Source organism: Caretta caretta, chromosome 5 (assembly GCF_965140235.1).
Source record: "Caretta caretta isolate rCarCar2 chromosome 5, rCarCar1.hap1, whole genome shotgun sequence".
Taxonomy (NCBI): domain Eukaryota; kingdom Metazoa; phylum Chordata; order Testudines; family Cheloniidae; genus Caretta; species Caretta caretta.
In genome coordinates, this window is record NC_134210.1 from 133,557,185 (window position 1) to 133,568,904 (window position 11,720).

Here is an 11,720-nt window from a genome sequence, read left to right on the forward strand (position 1 = left end):
ATGAAACCCCCCGCCCCTTGGTTCACTCTACTTCCCTGTAAGCTAACCACCCTCCCCTCCTCCCTTTAATCATTGCTTGCAGAGGCAATAAAGTCATTGCTGCTTCACAGTCATGCATTCGTTATTCATTCATCACACAAACAGGGAGATGACTACCAAGGTATCCCAGGAGGGGTGGTGGAGGAGGGAAGGAAAATGCCACACAGCACTTTAAAAGTTTACAACTTTAAAATTTATTGAATGACAGCCTTCTTTTTTTTGGGCAATCCTCTGTGGTGGAGTGGCTGGTTGGCCGGAGGCCCCCCCACCGCGTTCTTGGGCGTCTGGGTGTGGAGACTATGGAACTTGGGGAGGAGGGCGGTTGGTTACAGAGGGGCAGCAGTGGCAGTCTGTGCTCCAGCTGCCTTTGCTGCAGCTCAACCATACACTGGAGCATACTGGTTTGGTCCTGCAGCAGCCTCAGCATTGAATCCTGCCTCCTCTCATCACGCTGCCGCCACATTTGAGCTTCAGCCCTGTCTTCAGCCCGCCACTTACTCTCTTCAGCCCGCCACTTACTCTCTTCAGCCCTCCACCTCTCCTCCCGGTCATTTTGTGCTTTCCTGCACTCTGACATTATTTGCCTCCACGCATTCGTCTGTGCTCTGTCAGTGTGGGAGGACAGCATGAGCTCGGAGAACATTTCATCGCGAGTGCGTTTTTTTTTCTTTCTAAGCTTCACTAGCCTCTGGGAAGGAGAAGATCCTGTGATCATTGAAACACATGCAGCTGGTGGAGAAAAAAAAAGGGACAGCGGTATTTAAAAAGACACATTTTATAAAACAGTCGCTACACTCTTTCAGGGTAAACCTTGCTGTTAACATTACATACATAGCACATGTGCTTTCGTTACAAGGTCGCATTTTGCCTCCTCCCACCGCGTGAACGGATTTTGGTTGAATGCCAGCAAACATACACTGCAATGCTTTGTTCTACAGTGATTCCCGAGTACGTGTTACTGGCCTGGAGTGGTAAAGTGTCCTACCATGAAGGACGAAATAAGGCTGCCCTCCCCAGAAACCTTTTGCAAAGGCTTTAGGACTACATCTAGGAGAACCGCAAATGCCAGGGCAAAGTAATCCTTTCACATGCTTGCTTTTAAACCATGTATAGCATTTTAAAAGGTACACTCACCAGAGGTCCCTTCTCCGCCTGCTGAGTCCAGGAGGCAGCCTTGGGTGGGTTCGGGGGGTACTGGCTCCAGGTCTAGGGTGAGAAACAGTTCCTGGCTGTCGGGAAAACCGGTTTCTCCGCTTGCTTGCTGTGAGCTATCTACAACCTCCTCATCATCATCATCTTCTTCGTCCCCAAAACCTACTTCCGTATTGCCTCCATCTCCATTGAAGGAGTCAAACAACACGGCTGGGGTAGTGGTGGCTGAACCCCCTAAAATGGCATGCAGCTCATCATAGAAGCGGCATGTTTGGGGCTCTGACCCAGAGCGGCTGTTCGCCACTCTGGTTTTCTGGTAGGCTTGCCTCAGCTCTTTCAGTTTCACGCGGCACTGCTTCGGGTCCCTGTTATGGCCTCTGTCCTTCATGCCCTGGGAGATTTTCAGAAAGGCTTTGGCATTTCGAAAACTGGAACGGAGTTCTGATAGCACGGATTCCTCTCCCCAAACAGCGATCAGATCCTGTACCTCCCGTTCGGTCCATGCTGGAGCTCTTTTGCGATTCTGGGACTCCATCATGGTCACCTGTGCTGATGAGCTCTGCATGGTCACCTGCAGCTTGCCACACTGGCCAAACAGGAAATGAGATTCAAAAGTTCGCGGTTCTTTTCCTGTCTACCTGGCCAGTGCATCTGAGTTGAGAGTGCTGTCCAGAGCGGTCAGAATGGAGCACTCTGGGATAGCTCCCGGAGGCCAATACCATCGAATTGTGTCCACAGTACCCCAAATTCGAGCCGGCAACGTCGATTTAAGCGCTAATCCACTTGTCAGGGGTGGAGTAAGGAAATCGATTTTAAGAGCCCTTTAAGTCGAAATAAAGGGCTTCATTGTGTGGACGGGTGCAGGTTTAAATCGATTTAACGCTGCTAAATTCGACCTAAAGTCCTAGTGTAGACCAGGGCTAAGGATTAAGAAGCCTAGTACTAGATAGCCAGGTATAACGTTCCCCTTCACCCCTGATTTTCTATGTGAATAGAATGTCTCTCCCTACCCCGATGGAGCCAGAAATTCCCACATTTTCCTTTAAAGGAACTCCTCAACCCACAGTGTCCTGCCTGTCTTAGGTTTGGCTACATCTCCTCTTTTAGATCTGGTCTCTGCTGTTCCTTAATCATCAAGATAGATCTGTTTAGCCACACAGAGCACCCCAGTCTCTCTAGAACCTGTCTCAAGTAGAAACCAGACTCTGCTCTGCACTGTTCGGGGCGGTCACCAGTCCAGTCTAGCAAAAAATGGAAAAATAAGTTTTGTATGGGACTTCAGTATGCATTAGTATGGCATGTAAACTTGGGGAGGAATGTAATATCTTAGAAAGTAAGGTTTCTTTTCCTCCTGTTTGAACTGGCAATAAGACAATAGTAAAGAAACTCTTTTGTTTAGTACTTTACAGTGTCCCTAAATGTGCTAGCTGCTTCAGTGTACCGATGCAGCTAAGGGTCCAATCCACGAAGTTATAGCTTCTCACTGCCCCTGGAATCAATGAAAGTTAGGAACCCTAATACTTAGAATCAGAGAATATCAGGGTTGGAAGGGACCTCAGGAGGTCATCTAGTCCAACCCCCTGCTCAAAGCAGGACCCATCCCCAACTAAATCATCCCAGCCAGGGCTTTGTCAAGCCTGACCTTAAAAACTTCTAAGGATGGAGATTCTACCACCTCCCTAGGCAACGCATTCCAGTGTTTCACCACCCTCCTAGTGAAAAAGTTTTTCCTAATATCCAACCTAAACCTCCCCCACTGCAACTTGAGACCATTACTCCTCGTCCTGTCACCTGCTACCACTGAGAATAGTCTAGAACCATTCTCTTTGGAACCACCTCTCAGGTAGTTGAAAGCAGCTATCAAATTCCCCCCTCATTCTTCTCTTCTGCAGACTAAACAATCTCAGCTCCCTCAGCCTCTCCTCATAAGTCATGTGTTCTAGACCCCTAATCATTTTTGTTGCCCTTCACTGGACTCTCCAATTTCTCCACATCCTTCTTGTAGTGTGGGGCCCAAAACTGGACACAGTACTCCAGATGAGGCCTCACCAATGTCGAATAGAGGGGAACGATCACGTCCCTCGATCTGCTGGCAATGCCTCTACTTATACAGCCCAAAATGCCATTGGCCTTCTTGGCAACAAGGGCACACAGTTGACTGATATCCAGCTTCTCGTCTGCTGTAACCCCTCGGTCCTTTTCTGCAGAACTGCTGTCTCGCCATTCGGTCCCTAGTCTGTAGCAGTGCATGGGATTCTTCTGTCCTAAGTGCAGGACTCTGCACTTGTCCTTGTTGAGCCTCATCAGATTTCTTTTGGCCCAATCCTCTAATTTGTCTAGGGCCCTCTGTATCCTATCCCTACCTCTCCTCCCAGTTTAGTGTCATCTGCAAACTTGCTGAGGGTGCAATCCAAACCATTCTCCAGATCATTAATGAAGATATTGAATAAAACCAGCCCCAGGACCGACCCTTGGGGCGCTCCACTTGATACCGGCTGCCAACTAGACATGGAGCCATTGATCACTACCCGTTGAGCCCGACAATCTAGCCAGCTTTCTATCCACCTTATAGTCCATTCATCCAGCCCATACTTCTTTAACTTGCTGACAAGAATACTGTGGGACACCGTGTCAAAAGCTTTGCTAAAGTCAAGAAACAACACATCCACTGCTTTCCCCTCATCCACAGAGCCAGTTATCTCATCATAGAAGGCAATTAGATTAGTCAGGCATGACTTGCCCTTGGTGAATCCATGCTGACTGTTCCTGATCACTTTCCTCTCCTCTAAGTGCTTCAGAATTGATTCCTTGAGGACCTGCTCCATGATTTTTCCAGGGACTGAGGTGAGGCTGACTGGCTTGTAGTTCCCAGGATCCTCCTTCTTCCCTTTTTAAAGATGGGCACTACATTAGCCTTTTTCCAATCTTCCAGGACTTCCCCCGATCGCCATGAGTTTTCAAAGATAACGGCCAATGGCTCTGCAATCACATCCGCCAATTCCTTTAGCACTCTCGGATGCAACGCATCCGGCCCCATGGACTTGTGCACGTCCAGCTTTTCTAAATAGTCCCGAACCACTTCTTTCTCCACAGAGGGCTGGCCACCTCCTCCCCATGCTGTGCTGCCCAGTGCAGCAGTCTGGGAGCTGACCTTGTTCGTGAAGACAGAGGCAAAAAAAGCATTGAGTACATTAGCTTTTTCCACATCCTCTGTCACTAGGTTGCCTCCCTCATTCAGTGAGGGGCCCACACTTTCCTTGACTTTCTTCTTATTGCTAATATACCTGAAGAAACCCTTCTTGTTACTCTTAACCTCTCTTGCTAGCTGCAACTTCAGGTGTGATTTGGCCTTCCTGATTTCACTCCTGCATGCCCGAGCAATATTTTTATATTCTTCCCTGGTCATTTGTCCAATCTTCCACTTCTTGTAAGCCTCTTTTTTGTGTTTAAGATCAGCAAGGATTTCACTGTTAAGCCAAGCTGGTCGCCTGCCATATTTACTATTCTTTCTACACATCGGGATGGTTTGTCCCTGTAACCTCAATAAGGATTCTTTAAAATACAGCCAGCTCTCCTGGACTCCTTTCCCCCTCTTATTCTCCCAGGGGATCCTGCCCATCAGTTCCCTGAGGGAGTCAAAGTCTGCTTTTCTGAAGTCCAGGGTCCGTATTCTGCTGCTCTCCTTTCTTCCGTGTGTCAGGATCCTGAACTCGACCATCTCATGGTCACTGCCTCCCAGGTTCCCATCCACTTTTGCTTCCCCTACTAATTCTTCCCGGTTTGTGAGCAGCAGGTCAAGAAGAGCCCTGCCCTTAGTTGGTTCCTCCAGCACTTGCACCAGGAAATTGTCCCCTACACTTTCCAAAAACTTCCTGGATTATCTGTGCACCGCTGTATTGCTCTCCCAGCAGATATCAGGGTGATTGAAGTCTCCCATGAGAACCAGGGCCTGCGATCTAGTAACGTCCGCGAGTTGCTGGAAGAAAGCCTCGTCCACCTCATCCCCCTGGTCCGGTGGTCTATAGCAGACTCCCACCATGACATCACCCTTGTTGCTCACACTTCTAATCTACTTATGTGAATCTGGGCCAAGGTCCCTGTCCCAAAGAGCTTACAGTCGGTTACATCTCAGCAAAAGATATTGGAGTAGGTACAGAAAAGGGCAACAAAAATGATTGGGGTGTGGAACAGCTTCCATGTGAGGAGAGATTAATAAGCTTTCTAGCTTGGAAAAGACGACGAAGGGGGGTTATGATAGAGGTCTATACAATCATGCCTGGGATGGAGACAGTAAATAAGGAAGTGTTATTTAGCCATTCACATAACACAAGAACAAGGAGTCACCAAATGAAATTAATATGCAGCAGGTTTAAAACAAACAAAGGGAAGTATTTCTTCACACAACACACAGTCAACCTGTGGAACTCCTTGCCAGAGGATGTTCTGAAGGCCAAGACTATAACAGGGTTCAAAAAAGAACTAGTTAAATTAATGGAGGACTGGTCCATCAATGGCTATTAGCCTGGATGGGCAGGGATGCAAAACCATGCTCTTAAGTGTCCTTAGCCTCTGTTTGCCAGAAGCTGGGAATGGGCGACAGGGGACGGATCACTTGATGATTATCTGTTCTGTTCATTCCCTCTGAAGCAGCTGGCACGGGCCACTGTCAGAAGACAGGACACTGGGCTAGATGGACCATTGGTCTGACCCAATACGGATGTTCTCATGTTCTTATGATTTCCCAAGGGCTAGGGCAACTTAGAACAAGTTCAGACTGTGATTTAAAATGACAAACCCACAGGCATTTTAATTTTAGCATACCAATTCTGTGCTTTTGTTGTTGCTGTGCCTAATCCACAAAAGGGTGGGGTATTCAGCAGTACTCAACGTGGGCCTAACTTTGTTCCCTGAATCAATGGGGAAGGAGAGCTGGGCCAACGCTTGGGCATTTCTGAAAATCCCACACAAATATTAGAAAATGGGATGGTTCTGCCTCTGGCTGCCAGCTACCCTGCTATAGAATTTGCTGGCCCAGTTATATAACACAGACCTGCTCCTGCATTCCCTGCTCCGCAAGGTTTACTCCAGTGGGAGTTTTCCTGAATAAGAAATGCAGTGCCAGGCCTGCATCACTACAATTAGTTTAACAGAGTGGGACAGGGGGAAAATGAATCTTTCTTTTACTCTCATCTGCTGCCCCCAGGCACTGCCCCCACAGCTTTCCATTAGCCGCAGGGGTGCTCGGGGTGGGGGCAGCACGCGGAGGCATAGCCCCATCCCGCCCCAGGGCTGCAGGGAGGGGCCGGCAGCCACGTGGAGCGAGTGCGCAGAAAGCCACTCAGCTCCGCCCTGCTGCTGGTGGTGAGCGGGGCCCCGGGCTGTTTTAAATCGCCCAGGGAACGCTCGGGCTGGGGGGAGAGGGGGAGATCGCCCTGGAGCAGCAGGTGGGGTCAAGGGAGAGACCCGGCCCCAAAATTGCTGGAGCCCCGCGGGCCACATTGGGGAGGTTCTCTGGCCGCAGATGGCCCATGGACCGGGACTTTGAGACCCCTGATCTAGATTAAGCATTTTTCTCACTCATTGTATATTGCAGTTCATAGTAAACAGATTTCACCCTTGGAATCTGGGCCAGTCCCCTCAGTTGGAGTCTTCAGAGTGTCCTTGTTGCTTGCAGTATAGGTGGGTGGAGGAGAAAGGCCAAGCATGGGCCCCCTGTGTTCAGTTTTATACCCTCAGTCCATGTGCTTGGGGAACACACAAGTCCAGGCATGTCTGGGGGGGCGTTGCTGAGTCCCCAGACAAGGTTGAGCAATTCCCCTGGTGTGGCCTCATGCAGGTGAGTCATTGTATTGTAGGTCCCTTGCTGGACAATGGCTGTTGATGGGTTGTTTGACACCCCACCGGCGTTGGTTACTTTCCTGGCTGATTCCCCAACTTACGGCATGTTTTGGTGACAACCATACAACACAATTCTCATAACTTCATATGCATTAATTATATACATATATGGATAGAAAAATGACTTTCAGCAGATCATAACCTTTCCCCTGATACCTCGAATGGCCTGCTTTATATGCAAGATCACAATTATATACAAATGAGGAACATGGGGGTCACAGGGTGCTCCCCCATGGTACAGAATGTCACATTCATATTCAGCAAATCATAACTTTTCCAATATTTTGATACTTTTCCAATTTGCATAAAATACATCATAGTTATGCCATCATCGTATCATACCAATAGCACTGTGAAGAACATGGGGTGTAGTGTCACGGGTACCTTCTCAGCCAGCACTATTCACTGACCTTCACGCAGTATTGCCCTGTCACCCCTTTGGGAGAGGAGCACAAGGCAATGCCGGCAGCTGGCCAAGGGGGTATTTTAAAAACCATCATTTTAAAAAGAAAAACAGTCAGGGAAAGATAGTCACATTGGCGCAGAGAGCAGAATTTGGGTTGGACTGTGGGCCAGATCCACTCAGGAGCTATTGGTGAGGGGTAAACATGCATGGAATATTTTTCTTATCATGTTTGTGGGAAGAATAGCCTCGGATGTACAGGACCAATTATAATCTCTCCAGACTCTCTTCACTTTATCACATTTCCAGACATACAGAGTACACTTTGGCATGCAGGGTGGTCCTTGTATGTCTGCAATTGATGCTTTTTGTAGAGCTGCAGGAACCAGGGAGGCTCAAAGCAGAATACAGTTGTGAGTAGCCTGATGCTTGCCAGAGGCTGAAGCCAGATTACTCATATTTTTAGTGTTCTGTGCACATTGTATTGAAGTAACAAGGAGTCCGGTGGCACCTTAAAGTCTTTAAGGTGCCACTGGACTCCTTGTTGTTTTTGTGGATACAGACTAACACAGCTACCCCCTGATTCTATTGAAGTAAATCCCAAATCAGTACTTAAAGCTCAGGCCAATATTCACAGACGCATCCACTAATTTTGGCCATCTGAGATTGGGAGCCCAAGATGAGCAACCCACAACCAGATTTTCTGAGGTTCTGAGTTTGAACAGCTCCCATTAGCTTCCATTTGAGTTGTGGCTTCTCAGCACCTCTGAAAGCCCAAGCCCTAGCCGACTCAGGCACTCCAAAATCCTGGACATAACCAAGCTTATGTTACGTTCATTCATTCGGCCTTATTTACACTATGGCCCCTTCACAGGTTCTGACAATGTAAAGGGGCCTTGGAGTGCCAGATTAATTTAAACCCACTTTTTAATGCCCTATTTCACTGTGAGTAAAGGGGGAGGGGGAAAGAAGAAGCATGTAGCAATTCTTGCACAACAGTTCAGAAGAGTTTAAAAGGAGGGTGGAGAGACAGGGCTAGATCCTCACATCTGGCTGAGCTCTGCTCACTGCACCATGCAAAGAGTGTGGGGGTGAAAATATGGTTGTATCAGTAATAGCCTCTGATTCTGGGTCAGCCAGTTCTCAATGGGAGCTAAGCATTATTGAAAGTCTGGGCATTTCCTGTGGGTGCCTAAATGGGAACAGTTTGGTTCTGAGCTCTTGAAAAATCTGGCCTGCATATGTACATTTATTCTGTCAAACATGGCACATTATTCCCAATGAAGTCACAGATCCAAGGCCAAAAGTCGTAGGTTGGAATTCACAAAGGTATGTAAGCACCTCACTCCACTGATTTCAGTGGCAACGAGGTGCCTAAATACCTATGTGAATTCTAGCCTCAATTATTCTTCGCACACAACCTGTTTTCAAGCTGTGTGAGAAGGTGAATGACTTCTTGTAACCCCAGACTGATTTCAGCACAGAGTGATTAAGCCCTGACATCTATAGCAAGTAAAGTAAGGAAGTGGTTTTACAGAACAGGCTGACACAACACAAGACAGGGAGAAGGCTCATTCTATCCAAACCAAACAGCCTGTGAGTCAGACATCAGGCATCTTTCTCAGCGGGAACGTAGCCTGAGCCCACTCGCTGGCGTGAACGCTTTCAGCAGGGAGCGTGCTGCTGTGCATGTGCAGTAGGCACCCCTGGAAGGGTCCCCACCACCCCACCACCCCATCATGGATGTTCTACTGGAAGCCTCTCTCACCAGTCAGTTCAGATCCCACTTATCCCATGGGATTAAACTGAGAACTGGTGGGGCCACTGACATCTGATGAGAGCTTCCCCACAGCAATGTCTCAGCCTTTGCTGGTCTCCTACCTACTCAGCAGCATCTCCAAGTTCAGGGTTAGTCTCTGGCAGGTTTGCAGCCGCTCAGTGAGCCGTTGCTCTTCCCTTCTGGTTGCCTGTTGTGTCCCAGAACCTAAACATTTCATTAAAAAAGGATTCTTTATCTCCTATGGTTACCAAAAATGTGAACCAGGTGTTAATGGATGCAGTGACCTCAGAGTCCTACCGGAGCCTGAAACAATGGCCAAGAGGTGTTAGTCACCCTCTTCAACTCAGCAGGTTGAAGAGACTTAATTAGGTTTCAGAGTTAACATTCCTAACTACTTCCCCGCTGGTTAGAGCATGCCAGGAGGAAGAGGGACAAACCCTTTGTGAAGATCTGCAAAGTCTGCCTGGCATCTCATGTTTGCACTGTGAATGGGTGGAGCTTGGTTTGAGGGTGGAATCTGGGAGAATGCCTCCACTTATTTCCCCGTCATCTGACCCCTGTCCACATGGGAGTGCCATATGGGAGAATTAGCTCTTCCTGAGATGTTTCAGTGTAGAAGGAATAGATTGATCACGATTAACAGGTTGGAGGTCTCTGCTTATGAACTGTAAGGCCCAATCCTGCAACAAGCTGAACACCTTCTGCAGTATTTGATACCTGACAGGTGAGAGTGCAAGTCATCCCTCTAATACAGATGGCTGTGAGGACCATAGGGACAATGGTCTTTGCTGCCCAAACCTTTATTACCAAACTCAGCCACTCCCAGCTACCTGTCGTCCTCAGCAGGTCCCAGAACAAGAGTCCCATGCCAAGGAAGCTGCTTCCTACTTTCCCCCACCATACTTACAGCCGCTTTGTCTCAGAGATCATTGCATCCAGACATAGGCGGCGAGGTATATGGGCCCCGTGGGTCCTGTGCTCCACCAGTATTTAGGAACGTGGGCCTGGCTCCACCAATGTTTGGACTTACCGCGCCCTGCGCTTCAGGGGGACGCGGGGTCCAGGGCGGCCTGGGAGGTTAGCAGGGGTCCTAGTGCTGGTTGCAGCAAGCGACCGGGCCCCAGCCTGCCCCACTCTGCCCCACCGGCTCCCGGTGTCGCTCGGGGGAAGGGGCAGAAGCCGGAAAGAGGCGGGGTGAGGGATTTGGGGGAGGGGGTGGAGCAGGGGTGGGGAGGGGGTGGATCGCTCGCTGGTGCCAGGCCCCCCACTAACCTTCCAGGCCGCCCTGGACCCCGTGTCCCCCTGAAGTGCAGGGCCCCCCAAAGTACAGGGCCCAGGGCAGTTGCCCCAGTCCATCCTATGGACGGGACAGCTCTGCCTGGACCCTGCATCCCCCTGAAGCGTGGGGCTCCCCAAAGTGCGGGGCCCGCGGTGGTTGCCCTGGTCCATCTTATGTATGGGATGGCTCTGTTCCAGGTGCCACCAAAAATTATATAAACCTGGTGCCCATGATCCAGAAACTCCCTAGGATATCCACCAAATGCCTCATTTTATAGCTACTGTATGTTGTGAATTCACGAGTCCCACAACCTCATACTCAAGGTGCTTTAATTGCATTGTTAGAACTGCTTGGACATGGTCTTGCACTTCTGCTTGGTGTCACAGCATATATAGCCACACATACTGCACCTGGAACAGTGAGCTGGAACACACTATCCCTGCCTGAACTGCTCCCGTTGTTCCAATTTCTTTGATCTTTCCTGACTCCACCCAGAGGCCCGCTCCAGTAGATACATGTTGATTTACTACTTTGCTATTCAAATATTCAGATTTTGGCTTATGGACTTCTGGAAAGGTAGTTACAAGGAGTGCTTATTCCTGTGGAGCTGACTTAGTCCTACCTAACCCTTCCCTTAGTGAAACAATTGAACACGAGCTCCTTTAAATCACCTACCAATTTACCCATGATTTGTCATTCTCAGCAGAAGTTTGCTGACTCCTAGGTACTTATCTCCATGGAGGCCATGTGACTAACACCACCAATTCAGTGTATGTACACTTGCATAACTCAGAAACTGAAATATTTTCCACATCCTCTCCTAAATCTTGCATAACTCTGCTGTGGGCTGTTAAATAACTGATCCATTTCAAGCTAGAGATTGTTGCAGTTCAGGGGTGGATGAAGGGATGTACATCAGATTTGAGAAGTGCTGTGAAATGAAATAACCAATGTATAGAACTTTTATTACTACAGACTCTAAAAAGAGGCAACTCTTGGCATGACTGAGGCTCTGGGGTCACTCAGCTGAACCACATCTTCAAGTCTGTGTCCTTAAACACACAGAGGAGAAATTAGAGTTTTCCCTTCAGCTAGGCCTCAAGTTCATAACATATTTGCAAGAACAGGAGAAAGGCAGCTGGATGCCTTACGTCACAACTGAATTTAAT

The 11,720-nt window shown here is 48.6% G+C and overlaps 1 protein-coding gene across 1 annotated transcript; it reads right to left on the reverse strand.

The window, feature by feature from the left end:
- Window positions 1-211: 211 nt before the first annotated feature.
- Window positions 212-2,081, reverse strand: LOC142072068 (uncharacterized). Its single transcript, XM_075128275.1, has 2 exons — window positions 1,174-2,081; window positions 212-768 (listed from the first exon to the last, which is right to left on the reverse strand). Exons 1-2 carry the CDS (start codon window positions 1,754-1,756, stop codon window positions 227-229), a joined length of 1,125 nt encoding a protein of 374 aa, XP_074984376.1. The 5' UTR covers window positions 1,757-2,081; the 3' UTR covers window positions 212-226.
- Between the last annotated feature and the right edge of the window lie 9,639 nt (window positions 2,082-11,720).

Excerpts from the sequence above, each read along its gene's own strand:
- LOC142072068 (XM_075128275.1), bottom strand. The coding sequence starts at position 1,756 with ATGCAGAGCTCATCAGCACAGGTGACCATGATGGAGTCCCAGAATCGC. Across the intron at positions 769-1,173 it reads AGGCGGAGAAGGGACCTCTG|CTGCATGTGTTTCAATGATC; the intron begins GTGAGTGTACCT and ends TTTCTCCACCAG.